Raw genomic sequence first — 18,687 nt, forward strand, 5'->3', positions numbered from 1 at the left:
ATGCCATCTGACATCACAATCTTTTGATTTATTTTACAAACAATATAGCACAGTAATTCTTGTGCGGCGATTTTACTGACACTTCTTAAACAGTAATTATTTTGGTTTAAATCTTGTTTGTTGTCATTTCACCACTGTCCACTAGATGGTGGGATATTAAAGTGGAAATTTGAAAGAATGAAAAAAAGTAGTTCAGCACGGCCTAGTTGAAATTAAACGACCTCCTCTGAAATCCTGGTTTTTATGCCAACACCTCTAAATGAATTTTTTAATGTTTATCTTTGAGCATGATTATTGATGAATATTGTGAGATGATGTTTGTTAGTTTGACTTGTTTACTGTAAGCAGATAATTCACCATGATGATTTCATGCTTTAAATCATTGTGTTTAGTGTTGTTTAATGTTGAGTCTTGTACTCACCTTACAAGTGAAAAGGGAAAGGATGTAGAGGACAAAGTCAGAGGAAGCCAATCTCTTCACATCAAGACAAAACATTCAGTTGTTGATCTGTCGAAAGGTTCCACTGTCCTTGCGTGAAGTCTTGCGAGAGGTCAAAGGCATTAATGTGTATTGGCGAATGTTTGTAAAAATAGACGCGAGGACACCGTAGTCAGTAACAACTGTTCACAGCGTTTATTTTCCATGTTCATGACACAAGAACAAAATGGAGAGCAAAGTGAAAACAAAAAGAGATATCGTCTATTTTCTTTCTTTTCTTGTACATTATTTTTTGTTTGTTTGTTTGTTTTTTGTTGTTGTTTCCACAGGTGAAGTCATTGTCTTGCTTCACAGATTAAAATCATGAAATCGTGAGAGAAATCTCTTTTTCTCAGGATACACAAGGATTGTTTTGTGGGTTTTTTTTAAATCATAACCGAGGGAGGAGGGAAAGAGGTTTCGCGGCAGGGGTGGGCAAATTGTGGCTCATCTGTAATATTTGCTCCATTCATTTAGCCGGACAGTTGTTGCACTCCCGAGTTTACAGTTACTCACCCTGGGAGAATTTGTGAAATAATGGCAATTTGAGGAAAAACACCAGCTTGTCATTACTCTTTTTTTTATTGCTACGTTTTGTTTTATGATTGTGCTATTCTAAAATGCTTCACAGAATTGCATTAAAATAAATAAAATAAAATAAATGCCTGAAATGATGCCTTAACTTGTGCGTACAACTGCATTCACCAAACCTTTGTGCTTTTTATTTTCAGGTTAATTTCATTGAAATAAAATACAAGTAAAGAAACAATTTTTTAAAATTTGATGTAATTTGATGTCGAAGGGCTCATTTAAAAAAAATAAAATGACGGCTATAAATCCAGTAAAAATATTAACATTTTCATTTGGATTGCATTCATTTAACCTTTTTTTTAATCTTTAAATTTATTTCTTGTTTTTCATTCACTTATCTGGTTATATAACCAGTTAAATGATTTATTGTACATATCAGAGAAAATGAAAAAGTGTTTCATATATAGATTTCATATTTCATTCAACATTTAAACAAATGTGTCCCTTGAGCGCCAACGTTTGCCCACCCCCTGGTGGTTTGTTTCACAAGGACGGCGGGTGTAGCACGGCGTTCACAAACAAGACAAGCATCGAGACATAAGACGGGTAGGCGCGCGTGGGGCGAAGTTCGAGAGCTGAGGAGGAAGAGGACGGAGAGACGGTTGCTTCGTCAGGTGTCAATGAAAACAAGCAGCTTTTGTACTCACTCACAACTAAAAATATTGAAAAAACAGCAACAGCCAGTGAGCCGCCTGTTAAAAAAAACAAGCAGATCGAACACAGTGGAAGGGTGGCGGAGGAGGAGGTGATCAATAAGGTCGGGGGGAGGGTGGGTGATAACCACTCTACGACTATGTTGCCCAAGCTAGAAATAAACAGAAAAAAATTAAAGGTACCGATACTCGCTCCAGATTCTCTGACAAGTGGCGCGGCGCACCAGTGGAGTTGGGAAAGCGGCAATGACGGCGACTTCGGGCGCCATGGCAACACGCAACGGCACATTGGCGGCAGTTGGCAGTTTCGAGCTGAGTGTTGGAAAAAAAAAGCGATGGGAGAGAGTGCATGTGTGTTTGCCCCCGCGGCAACATCCTCTCCCTCTCTGTCGTTGGTCCCGGCGCCATCTTAGTGTGTGTGTGTGTGTATGTGTGTTTTTAGTTAAAGAAGATGGCGTAAGAGTAAACATGATCAGCTCGTCACCGTGGCAAGATGCACTTGTCTAAATGTAAACAACAATGGATACCACATTGCGGTCTAACGTGCATTTGTGATGTGCGAGCTAATCAGGTGACAGTGTGGAAAGAGGTGGCGGGGGACGAGGGGCGGGATTGGATAAAGGGAGGGGAGAGGAAGGAAGGTGAGACACAAGGGGACAGGGGGTTGGAGAGGGTTGGGGGGGGGCGGATGAGACATTTGTGATGTTTTGATAATTTAATAGTATGTCTCCTTTTCGACCCAACCTGAACACACCACAAGAAGACGAAAAAAGAAAAGAAGAAGAAAAGAGCAGAGTGTCAGCGCATTTTAGGATCAGTAGATTTACATAGGGCAAATTATTTTATTAAATCCATTCATCGCCACGCACGACAGGTGTGTGCGTGGGTGTGTGCTTACCTCCAGGGTTTCGACGCAGGATGAGCTTTCGGATCTCATCGTAAACAAAGATGAGGAAACTGTACGGGAAGGCGCAGAACCACCAGCTGGCCCTAAAAAGTTCATAGTTTTTGTTCGTCACAGTTTCATGCTTTAACACGCATTGCATTGGCCACCAGAGGGCAGGATAATAGATAGTAAGTAGCAGTGGGGCGTAATTTCAAATTAGCCAGTAGTGATTTAAAACAAGGAGTACAAACCTCCCATCTCGTCTGTTTAGCATAAAGCTTACGTAAAAGAAAGAGTTGATTTCAGAAAGCTGGATGCTTCTCTTACTTGAGCGGGTACATCCGTAGCGCCACGTCCATGCCGGGGCAGTAGGACAGGAACGCGGCGAGGGCTGTTTCCTCAAACAGGCCAAAAATCAAAATCTTGTTCCTGTGGGAAAAGTAAGACCATCAGCACACAAAAACAGGAGGTGATCAGTCTCCTGACAGAAGAAATAAGACAGAGCCAGATGTTGGCTAAATGACCGTCACTCTAAACTACAAGCACGATAAGAGACTTTTTAAATTTTTTTTAAAGAATCAAGCCTTCTCTCTCTGACAATCCCAGTATGATATCGTTGTAAAATTTTGGTTCTGTTAAGTGGCTTTAGCTTGAGCAGGCGTACCTAATCAATTGGCCTGTGTATGAAAGTAAGCGCTTTGCTTCCCCCTAGCGGCTGTTAATTCAAACTACAACTGAAGAAACATCGGGGACAACTGAGTTCGTTCCGTTAAAGCTCTCCCGAATGCTAACTGCATTTGTGACTAACGGTCATGGAAACGGGCGGACCTCATGCCCTGCTGGAAGACAGAGTTGCGTCTGGTCTTGCAGATGATGACGTCGGCCCACTGCACCACCACAATGCTGACGAAGAAGGCCGTGTGGCACGTGAACTCCACGATCTTGCGCTGCTCGTATGTCTGTGAAATAGATTTGTATATTTGTAAAGCCGAAGCTGCACTGAGAAAACGCTGTAAGAATATATCGAAAATGTCAAAATACAGAATAGCAGAGTGGGAATTTTTTTTTAATGTGGAGAGTGAATCAGCTGGAAATTTTGTCAGGGAGATGTACAATTTTGAAAAATGTTGGAATTTGGAGAATGTGAAAAATGGCTCTGTAAATGTTCTGAATGAGTTGAATGGTTTGAACTTGGAATTGCTTGAATTGATTGAGGAACGTGGAAGGAGAACGTGACTAGGTAAATTGTTTACATAAATTTGGGAACATTTTCAGGGGAGACGCGGTACAATGGAAAAATATGGAAATGTTGCAAATGTGAAAAAGCCTCCGAAGATCAAATGAATGAGCTGGATAGTTGAAAAATGTGGAAGGAGGATGTCAGCTTTCACACAATAATAATATTCCGCTCTTCAGTGGCTTGTACCCATTGTTGGCCGTAGCTGTCCTCCAGGTCGTTGTTGGAGCGGTCGTCCCAGTTGAGGCGAATTCCCATCAGCACAGAGGGCCGGAAGCCGTTTTCTGCCATGATGACGAAGTAGGCGAAGAAGCCGCCGAGAGCTTGGATCATACCTGAAGACAAGCCGCAAATCAAGTGACACGGTGACCAAACCCCAGGCGCCAGTTATTAAAACCAGCCACCCCCCCCCCCCCCTTACCGATCTGTCCGTAGGCGATGCTGATGAGCCTCTCGTTGACCAGTTTGTCCCTCATCGGGTTCCTGGGCTGACGCTTCATGATGTCACTTTCCGCTGCCTCATATGCCAGGGAGATGGCTGGCACCTGAGTCCGGAAAAGTGTAAAAAATGAGTGCTGCCTCATGAGCCACACCCTATGTCTCTGATTGTTTTTTTTCCTCTTGCCACTGAACAAAGAAAAAAAAATACTAAATAAATAAAAATTTTGTGGCAAGTGTCTCACCATGTCCGTGCCCAGGTCGATGCAGAGGATGGTGATGGTACCCAGAGGAAGCGGGATGTTAACCAGGATGAAGAAGAGGAAGGGGGTGATCTCAGGGATGTTGCTCGTGAGCGTGTAGGCGATGGACTTTTTCAGATTGTCAAAGATCAGGCGGCCTGCGAGGACAAAACGTTCAAGTCAGGTCACATCCCGTCTCGCCTCTTTTGCTACATTCCGCATACCTTCCTCCACGCCCGTGACGATGGACGCAAAATTATCATCCAGCAGGATCATGTCGGCAGCTTGTTTGGATACGTCCGAGCCAGAGATTCCCATGGCGACTCCGATGTCGGCCTTCTTGAGGGCGGGAGAGTCGTTGACGCCATCACCCGTCACGGCCACGATGGCACCCTGGCAATGGGGAAATATTTTTGGAAGAGTTCTGTGACATTTTTTGCATTCATTAAGCCATTTTTCCCCTAATTGTTTTTTACATTCATCATTTATCTCACTAAATTATATGTAACATAATGGTTCATTGAGCTATACTAAGTAATAAAATCAAGAAAATTACCGTATTTTTCAGATTATAAATCACAGTTTTTTCATAGTTCGGGCTGGGGTGCGATTTATACTCTGGTGCGATTTATGTGTAAAATTATTCACACATTATTATATTATTTCACATGTTACGAAACCGCAAGAGGGCGCTCTAGGCCTGTGTGATAAATCAGCAATGAGTGACGTAAGCGATGTAGAATAGGAAGCGCCCCATCAACCTCCAGAGTTGGCAGACTTGTTTCAAACAGACAGCGAGGATGAAGATTTCATTGGATGTAGTGATTTGGAGGGACACCGATGGTTTGGTAAACTTGTTAGCATGTTCTTTATGCAACAGTTATCTGAATAAGTCTTAATATATTATGTGAACATACCAGGCAAGTTCGTTGTTTATGCGTCATGTAACGTTAGCTTGTAACATACATATTCAGCCTGTTGTTCTCGATTATTATTTTTATTTGCCTTTCAAGATGACATGTCTGTTCTTGGGATTGGATTTTATCACATAAATTTCCCCCCCAAAATGCGACTTATACTCCAGTACGACTTACTGAATGTATGTTTTTTCTTTTTTATTAAGCATTTTATGGCTGGTGCGACTTATACTAAGGAGCGACTTATAGTGCGGAAAATACGGTACACAATGCACAGCGTACCTGTCTCTGGCAGCCCTCTACGATGATGAGTTTCTGCTGAGGTGAGGTTCGAGCAAAGACGATCTCTGTGTGGTTCCTTAAAATGTCATCCATTTGGTCTTGGTCGAGGTCCCTCAGGTCTGTTCCGTGGATCACGCAGGCTTTTGCGTCCCTACAGCGGCACACCAGGACCATTAAATGTAACGGTTCGAGACCATACATGAAGGGTAGCTCTCTCACCTGGGGTTCACCTGACTCACGGGGATGTTGAGACGTGCAGCAATGTCTTCTACTGTCTCGTTGCCCTCGGAGATGATGCCCACGCCCTTAGCGATGGCCTTGGCCGTGATTGGATGATCACCTGTCACCATGATGACCTGAAGGAGAACAAACTATTGACATAAACTGAGGAGGTGCAAGATCAAAGACGAAGACGGTGCCCCACCTTAATGCCAGCGGAGCGACACTTCCCCACAGCATCTGGGACGGCAGCGCGGGGTGGGTCAATCATAGACATGAGGCCCACGAAGCAAAGGTTGTCTGTCTGGAAGTTGACATCGTCCGTGTCAAAGGCAAAACCTTTTGGGTAGGACTCCTCTGGGAGGAAGAGATGGCAGAAGCCTGGCAGGATCAAAGAAGATGATGTGGGCCTGACATACTTGAGGGGAGTCACATAAGGAATCATGGCATGCATCGAGCTAATTCCTTTCAATTATGCATTTCTATGCGTCCGGGCATTTCAGCACACTGTGACAATTTTATGCTGCTAGCCTCTTTACCCAGCACTCTCTCCCCCAGGCCTCCCAGTTCCAGGTAAGCGTTCTGGAAGGCCTCCTTCATCTCATCGTCCATTGGCTGCTCGCGGCCCTGCAACATGATGGTGGAGCAGCGGTCGAGGATCCTCTCTGGGGCTCCCTTCATCACTAGAAGGTAGCGTTTGTCCGACTCGTCATCGCTCTCATGAATTGAAAGCTGGCAACGAAGAAAGTACAAAGTACCATCAGAATGTGCACCTAACACTCTGGCCAATATGGGTCCTAACGATTTGCACAAACCTGATATTTGTTGGTGGAGTTAAAGGGTATCTCAGCAACTTTCTTGTTCTTGTCCCTCATGGTTTTGACAGCGCCGCAAGACAGCTCGATGCACTTCAGCAACGCTGACTCGGAGGCGTCGCCGGCCACGTCGCGCTTGAGGATGGGCAACGACTCCTGGCCGGCCTTGAACACGGCGCGGTTGCAGAGCGCGGCGATGCGGGCCAGGGACACCCAAGTCGTGGAGCTCTTGTCGAAGGAGGAGCCTGGGGAGACGGATGAGAACGTGACTCACGTGAGAACGTGTTGTTTGTCGAAAGACATTCGGCAGATTTCAAGCAGTCATGGACAATCCACAGCATTTTCTCAGCCGCAGGCAAAAGAGAAGTTTGAAGGTGGGACCATGTTGTGTGCAAAGCATGAGCTCTGCGGGTGGATTGTAAAGTTTAACCCAACATTCCCATTTCCACCTCACATGAGCTAGTCTTTGTGTTGTATGCTTGTTTGGTAAGGTTTTTTCTTCCAAATTGTTTTTTACAGAAACTCAGTCTGAGGTTGATGGGGTCCCCTCCCTAAACGATTATAAATACGCGACCCGGCAAACTTGTTGCACCCTGTGGTACAATGACAATAAAAGCTATTCTGATTCTGAGTTTACCTGACTGGTCCTCGGTAGTGTCGGCCTCATGGATCTGATTGTCAAACCACATGTGGGCCACGGTCATCCTGTTCTGCGTGAGGGTGCCCGTCTTGTCCGAGCAGATCGTGGAGGTGGAACCCAGCGTTTCCACCGCCTCCAGGTTCTTCACCAGGCAGTTTTTGCGGGCCATTCGCTTTGCGGTTAGAGTGAGACATACCTACCGGGCCGACAGCACAAAATCAATGTTAGCCTCTTTGGGAAACTATTAGTGAAACCAACCTTAGCAACCATACTATACCAGAACACGAAAGACCCCGTCCCAAAGGTCATCCAATAAAACTGAAAATGTCCATTGTACACCCACCCAAAAGCAAAAGTCACTTAAGCCAAAGCATCCTTCACAAGCCAGGCAGTGAGTAAAGCGGTCAAACAGAGCAGAGTTAAGTTAACACGATGCACAACTACGGCGGGTTGCAGGGGTCAAACACAACTAATGAATGAACAGTTGTTAGCCAAATTACATGAACTGAGACAGACAGACAGCGGATGTGACTTTCCTGAAAAAGAGACACATAAAGGTATACAGCGACACTAATATATACAAAGAGCAACAGACAAATCAAAAACACACAACACACTGAAACAACAAAGCACAGAGAGAAGGCAAGCAGACACACAAAGTGAATCCAAACATAAGGGCCGATTCCAATATCCATTTAGGGTTTTCCATGAGTTGGGGTTGATTTGTCACGGTGATTTCTTTTAAAAATGCATTTTTTAAATGGCTTCTGTAGTTCAAAGTGCATCCTTGGTGTTGTTCACTGCTTGCTAAGAAACAGACAAGATGAGTGTTTAAAATGTTTGTTACTTTCTATTGTTTTTCAACTTTTACTACTGTTTTTGATTGTGTCTTGTTTTATCTTCAGTTTTGGTTGTTTCTTAAAATGCAAAACTGGGAGTTGATATAAATTTCACATTAATTCATTCAGGATTGTGGTTATACAAGTACATATTGAACGAAATAGGAAGCAGATATTTTCACATTTACTGTTGAGAATTTTTTTAAAATTTCTATTATTTCTGTTGATGCACAATAACTATGGGGAAAAAAATATTTGAATTCTATTATTTCTGTGAATGCAAGTTAATTCTGATATTTATGTAAAAGAAGTTGTTTGAAAGTGAATAAAATAAGTAATAAAGCCAATGCCAGAATGGGGAAAAGCAAAACTTGTTTTGAATTATGTCATTCCCATTTGCATTTTATAGAGGCTAAGTGAAAAAAAAAATTTCTACGCTTGCTATATCAGTGGTATGGCACTCACAGTGACGGTGGCCAGCAGGCCTTCGGGCACGTTGGCGACGATGATGCCGATGAGGAAGATGACGGCCTCCAGCCAGGAGTACCCCAGCACCAGCGACAGGATGAAGAAACTCACGCCGAGGAAGACGGCCACGCCAGTGATGATGTGGATGAAGTGCTCGATCTCCTTGGCGATGGGCGTCTGTGAGGAAGATGAGATCATGATATCATGACACGGTGTGAGCATAGTGACTGGCTCACCTTGCCGGTTTCCAGGCCCGAGGTGAGGGTGGCAATGCGGCCCATCACGGTGCGATCGCCCGTGCACACCACGATACCGCGGGCTGTGCCTGGACAAAAAGGATGGAAGGAGAGGATGGTTTTCAGGCAATGTAATGCAAAGATGATACCACATGAGGACGCCAAAGACTAATGTTAATTTAGAACCTTCTACAGTGGATTATTTTACCGATTCTTTTTTTGTACCACGAGGGAGAGCGAGTGTGCCATACTTAGAGTCACTGCCCTATTATGTCATAAATAAAATAACATTTTTGTGCTCACAGTCGCCATTTTTTGGGCCAAGTGATTTGTAGATGAGGTTAAAAAAAGAAGTCTGTATGTAAAAAATGTTACTCCTTTATCGTCATAACAAAATAATAATACGTTCTCATTCATTTTACTATCTGTATTTCATTTCATTATAATTTACCAAATATTTAATCAAGCATTTAAGGAATTTATTTTATCTTAAAAAAAACATTTCATTGTTCATAATTAATTCACGAATCGCACTGGAAAATCAAAGTTGATGCAATTTTTAAAATCAAATATGCAAATAAACTTTGACAGATTTTTGGTGCAGAATATGTCCTTATTTTTTTCACATCAGCTTTTCATAATAATAAAAATAATATGGAATATAGTAATATATTTAGGAGCATTTATGAATTAGGGGCATTTTTTTCCTGAAACCTCAGAGCTGTAAATTACAATCTCAAATCTGGTGGTCTTACCCTCCACACAGTTTGTGGAGAAGAAGGCGATGTTCCGGGTCTCCAGAGGATTTTCATGAGTGCAGTCTGGCGACCTGGTCTGAGGTTCCGACTCGCCGGTCAAGGAGGAGTTGTCCACCTGCCGCAAACGAAAGGCCAAGGTGAGTATTTAGCTTGAAGCCACGAATGGGGTGGTCCGCTGCTTGCAGCGCACCTTGCAGCCGTGCGACGAGATGATGCGGAGGTCGGCGGGGATCCGGTCTCCCCCCTTCACCTCCACAAGATCTCCGGCCACCACCTGCTCGGCATTGATCTGCATCTTTTCTCCTTCGCGGATCACCAGGGCTTGCTGGGAACACACAGGCGAGCGAGACAATTACTTTCTCCACCTTTTCAAGCCACCCGCTGACATGCGGCGAGTCATGTCGCACCTGGGGGACCATGTTCTTGAAGGACTCCATGATCTTGGAGCTCTTGGCTTCTTGAAAGTAGGAGAAGCAGCCAGTGATGATGACCACAGCTGACAACACGATACCGAGGTACAACTGGAACACGGAAGGAGGGCCTCGGTTATACAGAGGGACAAATCTCTTGGTTAAAGATCAAGTTAACCTCTTTGGCTGCTTGGGATCAGAGGGAAATTGATTATTTTAGGGAAGGCCCGACCGATATATTTTGGACTACTTGTATTTGTTTTACTTGACAGCGAGAAACGTTTTTGGCAATTATTTTGGGGGGAAATTTTTTGAATGTCATCTTTGTCTTACTTTGCAATGAGTTTATGTTTATGAAACAATCAGCAGAATTTTTTTTTCCAAATTAGTGATCATTTTAAAATCACTAATATCGACCTGTTAAATCGGCCGTCTGACTAACCGGTCTCACCCAAATTTTGGGTCGTAGCCTGGACACAATATAAGCCATGATCTATAGTATTTGCGCTCCAATGTTGATTCCACTGGTTCTCAGCGCGTGTCATAGTAGTTTGGCCTGAGTCTATCCAGGATGACCTTTGAACTCCCCCTGCTAAGAAGGCCGTGACAAATAGCAGGAGTAAAACACTCCCCCCATGGCAGCGCATGAACCCGGCCGGTGCCATTTTGTAAACAAAGCGCTGCTTCTGACACGATCTTCCTGGGGAGCAACTGCCGCACATTACCCAAGCCACATTATTTTGTGGTTTGAATACCCGGCACTCACGTTATCCCCGGCAGGCTCGTCCTCCGTGGCGGCCTGGATGGCGTAGGCCAGGAAGCAGAGGATGGCGCCGATCCACAACAGGACGGAGAAGCCGCCAAACAGCTGACGACAGAACTTGACCCACTCTGGGGTAGTGGGTGGCGGGGTCAGGGCATTGAGGCCGTCTCTGGCCAAGTACTCCGCAGCCCTTGCGTTGGTCAGACCCTGGACCGGGCACCAAACATGTCAATGTTGAACATTAGGGCGTGCAATTTTTTTCTGGAGCAAACCCCTCAATCCGAGCCGTTTTACTGGATTTTGAAGATGAGAAAGATGAGACGCTCAGCTGATTAAAAAAAAAAAAAAAAAAAAAAGGTTGTTTCTATCTTTTTCTGTATTTTTTTTTAGCAACCAGCATTAGAAAATAACTACATTTTTATCAAATGTCCATTTTGTTTAAGTTCAATTCCATCACCCTTGTCATCGTGGAAGATTTTCTTCCCCCAAAGAAATTCGAATTATTTTGATTTTGATCTACTTCTACTTGTTCTGCAGCATGATCCTGGCTGATCCCTTATATTCGCTGCCACCTTCTGGACAGATTTTAAAGGATTTACAGTGCGGACAAGCCTGATCCTTAGTCAGAGGCCGCGTAAGACCCTTCTGCAAAAAAAAAAAGAAATGATATCTATTTTTTAAATAAAAGAAATGACGTATACGTACATCATGGGTCATAGTGGGCTTGCTAGACGTATTTATACATCTTGAGGAATAAAAGAGTTAAATCTATGTGTGGAAGGCAAGGCCTAGGGGCCGAATGTGGCCCGCCACATCATTTTATGTGGTCCACAAATCAAGCATGTCAACCACCATGACGCTTGCTCAAGTCTGAACAAAAATTTCAAATTGTCATATGTAAGCCATAATTACAAATGATATTGCAAATATTTTCTCGTCACCAAACCCCTTATTCCATTAATGTCAACAATGTTGAAACAAGTCATTATTTTTGACTTGTTTTTCAAACCAGTTATCCATCAATTTATTGTGCACTGCATATGTAATATCTGGAGGTGATTAAACATCAATATGGTTTCACAAAATTCACCGTCATAACGGCCCACCAAGGGAAACCATATCAACAATGTGGCCTGCCACAAAAATTAGTTGGACACCCCTGGTTTGATGTATCGTGATGCTGACTTACCTGGACGATGTCAGTGGTGTATTTTCTGCAAACTTCCTCCACGGACATTTTGTGCTCCGTCTACAGAGTTGAAGCGGAAACGATCGGTCAGCTTTACCCACGTTATCCTACACCATGAAGGATCATATCTTTGTTCATCTATCTATGACTGTGATGCATAGTGATAGGCAGAACAATTAACAACTCATTCACTCCCAAAGACATTTTTAAACATCTTTTCAGACTTGGTCCAGAATTGGCTGGTACTGAATGAGTTAAAAGCTCTTCCACTAAATGGCAGAAAGTACAATTGTTTTTGCGTACTACAATGTGGATCTCTTGTGTATTAGTGAACGTTAGGAGATTCACTTCGCCAGAATGCTCACATTCTAGAGATACTGACGCAATACTTACAATTGGGACTTCCTTCTTAAGGTCATCCATTCCCTTGCCACCTTTCTTCTTGGGCGACTCCTTCTCATCCTTGTCCTGCGTGGTGGCCACGCGGTAGCTGTCCGACCTTCCATACTGTCAAGAAGACCAAGAAAAGCTTCATTACAGACAGCAGAAAAAAGAATGATAACAAACAGAAAGGGAGAACAATCTCAGCCTAATTCAAAAAGACAAGCCGTCACACCACCCTCAATATTCTGCACATGCATTGTTGTATATGTTAAGAGACCACCAAAATTATTTTAATCATTACATCATTAAAAAAAAAATTACCAATTAACTGGTTATCAAAATTTTATTCTGCCAAATGTCGGAATCGGCCTCCGTAAAAATGCCGATTAGTCAGGTCCTATGAAAAATAATTTTAAAAACAAAATCACATGTACAGTACTCATGTATTCGGAAACTTTACTTAATACTTTGGTGACAATTACAGTCCTTTGGTCACTTTTTCATGTTGTCATTATGGGATGGTTATTTTTCGTTTATTCAACACAGGTCTGTCTTGTTCATTATAGGGTTTAAAACATTATTTATATGGCAACTTGTTCATATGGCTACCAAATGGAGCCTGAGTTCATTGGCCCCTCCACGTCCTGCATGAATGTCATTTGGATTCAAAGACCTTCAATTGAGAGTCTGGAATTGTTTGTGGGTGCCATCTGTCGTGCAACAGATTACAGCTGTTTACTACACTGGTCAGATTAACCCAGTGAACAATAACTCAAGTCAGTCCAAGTGCTTCCATTCATTTTATTCCCAGTGTCCGTTCTTCACTGTTCCTGCTGTGCCATAATAACGCACAGAAGTGTTGTAGTCGAGCACGACTGTGAATCCATTTGCATTTTAATCAGAAATTTTCAATCACATAAATTCAGTCACAAATTAGCATAATAAGATATTTTAGGCCAAGCAAAGCCGGATGGAAAACAATGATCTGTGAGTAACAGTCGGTCATACAAGACAATGACGTTCATCATACACAATTCAGACATGTCAATATCTGACGAAATCATCCAGTGGAGATTGCCGAGCAGTGGGTGCTTGGTTCTGATTGGAGGATTGTCGATGGCCCTGTCCCCCCCCACACACACACACACAGACAAGTCATGGATTACACACAGCTCAGTGGAGCAGCCGACCTAGAAACTGCTGTCTGTATGAGGGAGGGCTGGGGGGGAGCTCCTACATAATCCATTTCTTCATACCCCCACCCACCCACCACTTCATTTCCATTCACTTTCCTTCAGAATATACATTCGCTTTTCAACTTTTGTCCTCTGGCGTCAAATCACAAGACTGAACACCGATCGCGACGATTACTGCGTTCGCATTTAAACATGACTCACAGCCACAGCTGAAACTCTGATGATCAGTGGTCATGTGCATCGCCAGAAAATGGCAGTTGCTTGTGATTGACAGCTAACAGCGGGTGTGAGGTTTCCTAGCAACATCCCAACCACAGGGGAATTTTAAATAGTTTGAGGAGGATGACGAAGAGGAGGAGAGGTGGTCCTGGATTTTTTTTTTAAATTTAAATTATGTACCTTGTGCAAGTGTATTATGTAACACAAATCTATGGAAACACCGCTATGGCCTGACGTCACGGCACACTGGTGGTGTGACTGAGCTCACAGTGCAGCGTTTTTATCGATTAAAAACTCTCACACTCGTACTCAGATGGAAACTAGATATAGATGAAATATTGACAAATGACGCAACATGCACATTGATAAAAATAAAGAAATAAAAAGAATAAAAAGCATCTTGTGTACACTCGTGGTGTCATGGCACACGAGAATTTAAGTCCCTAAATTTAGAAGCTTATCATTAGACTGATAAGTCATTTTTAAAATGTTTTCAGAAAGCACAATTTTTTTTTTATTTAAAGGTCCAGTTGTCTGTATTCAACATTGATAGATTAGCATGACCCGGAAGCCTGACAAGCTCCAAAGAAAATCAGTTTTTAGCAAGCAAGTTGGCCTTTTATGTTGATATCCAAATGATTTCGGAAATTATTATTATTACTATTATTAATTTAGGCTAACATTATGATTATGAAGGGGTTTGCATTGCACTGCATGCTAAAAATTGCTCCTAAAAGCTAATTCAGTTCTCCAAATGAGTGCAAGCGCAGACCTCCGGCAGGGCTTAAAAGATACCAATGAATGATAGTAGCAGCTACAGAATGTGGATCAAATATGGATCCAAGGTTTAAAGCTTTTAAAACTTGCTTACGCATGTTCCAATGACGGTTGACACATTTTAAGTATCCACTTAGCTCTTAATTTATTAGCAGATATCAAAACTATTATAATTATTATTATTTTTAACAAACTGAGTGAGCTTCACTTGCTGTCCATCCGTGTTGTGAAGTGTTGCTTAACTGACATTGAAGATATGTTCACGCCTTGAGGTATTTGACGGCATCCCTCGTCTGTCTCTAGCAGCCATTTTCTTTTCTTTGTTTTTGTTTTGGCGCACTGCATCATGGGATATGTCACTTTCTCTATCAACTCTTGGCTTTACTTGAACAAGATGCATTGTGGGATACGTTGAGGGCACCATATGGGGAAACCGTATGGTTACTCACTACTTCCAGAAGTACTGCAAAATGGCGAACAATATTGCTTTGGCAAGTGAAAGTGTTTAGTAAAAGTTAACAACTCTATCTGATGTAGATAAAAACTGTCCTTCATATTAATTCATGGTTCATTTGCCTTTATTTTTCCATAAACCGTCCATCCATTTTCTAATCCACCGCAACGTTTCCGGGCTTTCTGGAGCCTATCCCAGCTGTCTTCGGGCTGTTTGGCGGGGTACACCCTGAACTGGTTGCCAGCCAATCACAGGGTACACATGGATGAACAACCATCCGCACTTACAGTAACACCGAGGGACAATTTAGAGTGTTCCATTAACTGCCAGGTATGTTTTTTTGGAACGTGGGAGGAAACTGAAGAACCCATAAAAAACCTACGCAGGCATGGCGCGAACATGCTAACTCCATACAGGAAGGCCGTTGCAGGAATCGAACCCCCGCACCTCTGCACTGTGAGGCCGATGTGCTAACCAGTCCCCCGCCGTGCCGTTGAGCAAAACATTTAAGTATAAAAAAAAAATCTGATATTATTTATTATAATCCAGATGATATGCTTATTTTGTTTGTTACAAAAATATACGGCAACAGGAAATATTTGCATTCTAAATAGCAATCGCAATATTGAAGAAAAAAAAGTCACAATTAGATTGTTTTTCAAAATCGTTCGGCATGATTCCCAATAGCTCATGTGCATTACTTGAGGTATCCTTCCATGTTTTCCCACAACCCTCCTCAAAGTGACATGGCAGTCATTCGCCGTCCTCCCATCTTCCAACCGGGAATGCCAGTCTCAATTAGATTTTCGCCGAGCCTCACCATCAGTGTATTCCCGATTGATTAACCTCAGAGGCCTCGTCAATCCGCCCCGCCTCCCGTTTTGTACACCCCTCCACCCACACCTCCTCCTCCAGAGTGAATCTTTTAAGCTAGCCTCGGGCAAACTCTAGGTCGAGCTCTTGGACAAAGCATGACAGAGTGGCACAACTTCTCCATTCTGGCCTGAATGCTCTCTCATTCCACGATTCCATCTTGCCTCCTCCCACCCACTCGAATTCTGCATGGAGGAAAGGTCCCTGCAATACACACTTCATTAGAAGGATTGGATTGCAAAGGACGCTCACTACACTGCGTGCTAGTATGGGGCGAAAAGGGCTGGAGTCTTTTATGAGTGTACATGACGACTCAAACCAGATGCCGTCCTGATTTCTTTTCTTTTATGAAAGAAAACAAAAGGAAGGTGGAGGGCCGAGGGGGGAAGCAACACCCAAACGGTGATCCTGTAGGAGAGGGGCACGGTGTGGGTCTGGTAAAAAGTCAGATGAGAATAAAAGACTGAACAACAAAATCTCAAATAACTTGCACATGCGGGAGGGGGTAAGGAGGATCGGATCGGGGATGACGTTATAGCCCTATGAAACATGTTCATGTATCATCTCTTAACAATTAAAACAAATAAAGTTAAATTCTTAGATTCGTTCTCAGTGGCTTTTCCAAATATGTATTCATTTGTCTTTTCCACAATCACATTCTAGATGTGGGTTATGTGAAAGATATCGGAACAAAGTCAACGATCTGAAGCAGCAGTGCATGGCGGCTACAGAGAACATGGCAAGAAATCAAGGACCGTTTTGATATGCCTTATGGATTTACTTTCAGTCATTTTTCTTTTGTGATTTGATGTCCATCCTAATGAATTGGAAATGACATAGTAAATGTAACTTTTAGGGCATCCATTTTATTTTCATGGGAGTCAAAACCCTCACCCAAATAAACATGTATATCATATAAAGACAAATGCTGCGAATGGGGGGGACAGACATACATTGCCGCAAGGCTCCAATCTGTCTTCATACACTTAGACTAAATGGCGCCCCCCCCCCCCCCCCGTTTAATGGCGGTTGGCTTTTCAGACATGTTTCATTGTTTTGTTGCTTATCATCTCGACAGGGGGGGCTTTAAACGTATTAATAACCGAGTCCACAGACACAGCAAATCTGCCTTTGTGTTTATGGGCATTAAACGAGATTAATACGCGCCCTTAGAGTAACGCGTTACTCCAGTACTCCGCAACTTGATGCTGTAGATTGACTCACAAATGTGACGCAAATAGCGAGTCGTCACCTAAGCACCCCAGATACAGAAATAGACGACATGTATCTTGATGACGGTGTTGTTATTGTTGTTGTTGTCTAAAAAATGTTCTTACCCCCATTTTGGCTCTCCTCGGAGGTTCGGTTTGAGTGGGTGCACTTGTCCGTTTAAGAAAAGCTCGTCAGGTGGTCGAAGAAAAAATGTCTCCCTTCACTTGTCAGCTACGGCCCTAAAGAGACAGAAAATGTGTCATGAAAAAGTGTTAAAAATGTAAATATCAGCACAAGACTCCAAAAAATCGTTGCCTTCTCCTTTCCTCCTCGCAAATGATGCCGCTGAAGAAAGTAGAGCCACGCAGATGTTGGGATGCCATGTTCTTCCGCGGAACTGCACGCCCCCGTCCTCTCGCAGCCTGCGCGGAAGGAAATAGAGCCAAGGAAATAGAGTTTGTTCCAAACGCATAAACTGGTCAGGAAAATCGTTTCAAAGCCCTTTTTTAAAATAAATAAACTTCAAAAATTCTACTGAACAGTAGAAAATATCCTGTACCGCCGAGTACTCACACATTGTGCTGAAATAGCGCACCAAAAATACTGGTGTAAGCAGAATTGGCTCGTTAATCAAATATTTAACTAAAGTAAGGGTTCTATTACTCAAAGACAATTCACCACAATATGACTCAACTTTATTTATAGAGTATCATTGTCATGGAGTGCAGAAGTTGTTCTACTAGCGTTTTGAATCATTTTATTAGCCAAATACTACTACTATTAGCTACATGGAAGATTCTGTGTGAGGGGAACAACCAGGACGTACTATGTAGTAGAATAACTACTTGTTGAAATCGACACTTGTAAACTAGTAGACCTTAATCACAATACTATTAGTACTAATAGCACACCGTTGTCAAGAAGAGCACAGTTTTCCCTCATGAGTAACAAGTTCAACTAGTGCGCCCTATTTGTTCTGCTAGTAAGCCCTATTGGTTCGACAACTTCACTGAATTATCTTACTGCTGAGGATAAAGAGTGTACTACTACATGGACATTTCAGTGCACTAGTAGGACACATACCTGTCAACCTCTGCTAATAGCTGCCCTTAAATATGATTACGATTCCCCTTACAAACCAACAAAAACCCATAGATCGGTTTACCGCGCATGCGCACATCATGCTTTATCAATCCGACCGTACGGAGCGAAAAAATAAACGATTGCAATTTACGTTTGCTGTGACAATGGTAGCGATCGACGACGGCATTGTCGTTGGCTACCAGCAGGTGAGACTATCTGGATTTGAGCCAAAATGTTATTTGTGAGATCGTTTCACAATTGTTTTTTTGTTTTGTTTTTTTCTGTATAAAACTTGTAATACGCCGTACACGATTTAAAATGATAAAAAACGTATAAAATACGGGGAAAACTTATAAGTTGACAGGTATGAAGACAGTTAATCAGGTTTAAGCAGGTTGATATTCATCCTCATAATGACAGAAGATGCC

The 18,687-nt window shown here is 42.8% G+C and overlaps 1 protein-coding gene across 1 annotated transcript; it reads right to left on the minus strand.

Annotated features, from left to right (window-relative positions):
* Positions 1-611: 611 nt before the first annotated feature.
* Positions 612-17,555, minus strand: LOC127604999 (sodium/potassium-transporting ATPase subunit alpha-3-like). Its single transcript, XM_052072534.1, has 23 exons — positions 17,302-17,555; positions 12,455-12,568; positions 12,062-12,121; positions 10,876-11,079; positions 10,107-10,220; positions 9,890-10,024; positions 9,697-9,814; positions 8,942-9,030; positions 8,703-8,882; positions 7,396-7,594; positions 6,759-7,003; positions 6,483-6,675; positions 6,149-6,324; positions 5,944-6,080; positions 5,725-5,875; positions 4,750-4,918; positions 4,529-4,683; positions 4,267-4,390; positions 4,035-4,180; positions 3,437-3,567; positions 2,936-3,037; positions 2,621-2,712; positions 612-2,466 (listed from the first exon to the last, which is right to left on the minus strand). Exons 1-23 carry the CDS (start codon positions 17,305-17,307, stop codon positions 2,438-2,440), a joined length of 3,069 nt encoding a protein of 1,022 aa, XP_051928494.1. The 5' UTR covers positions 17,308-17,555; the 3' UTR covers positions 612-2,437.
* Between the last annotated feature and the right edge of the window lie 1,132 nt (positions 17,556-18,687).

This window comes from Hippocampus zosterae, chromosome 7, assembly GCF_025434085.1.
Source record: "Hippocampus zosterae strain Florida chromosome 7, ASM2543408v3, whole genome shotgun sequence".
In the NCBI taxonomy this organism is placed as follows: domain Eukaryota; kingdom Metazoa; phylum Chordata; class Actinopteri; order Syngnathiformes; family Syngnathidae; genus Hippocampus; species Hippocampus zosterae.

Coding starts and splice junctions, on each gene's coding strand:
- LOC127604999 (XM_052072534.1), bottom strand. Junction 10,221..10,875: donor ACGAGCCTGCCGGGGATAAC/GTGAGTGCCGGG, acceptor TCCGTGTTCCAG/TTGTACCTCGGTATCGTGTT. Junction 3,038..3,436: donor GTCTTCCAGCAGGGCATGAG/GTCCGCCCGTTT, acceptor CTTTTCCCACAG/GAACAAGATTTTGATTTTTG.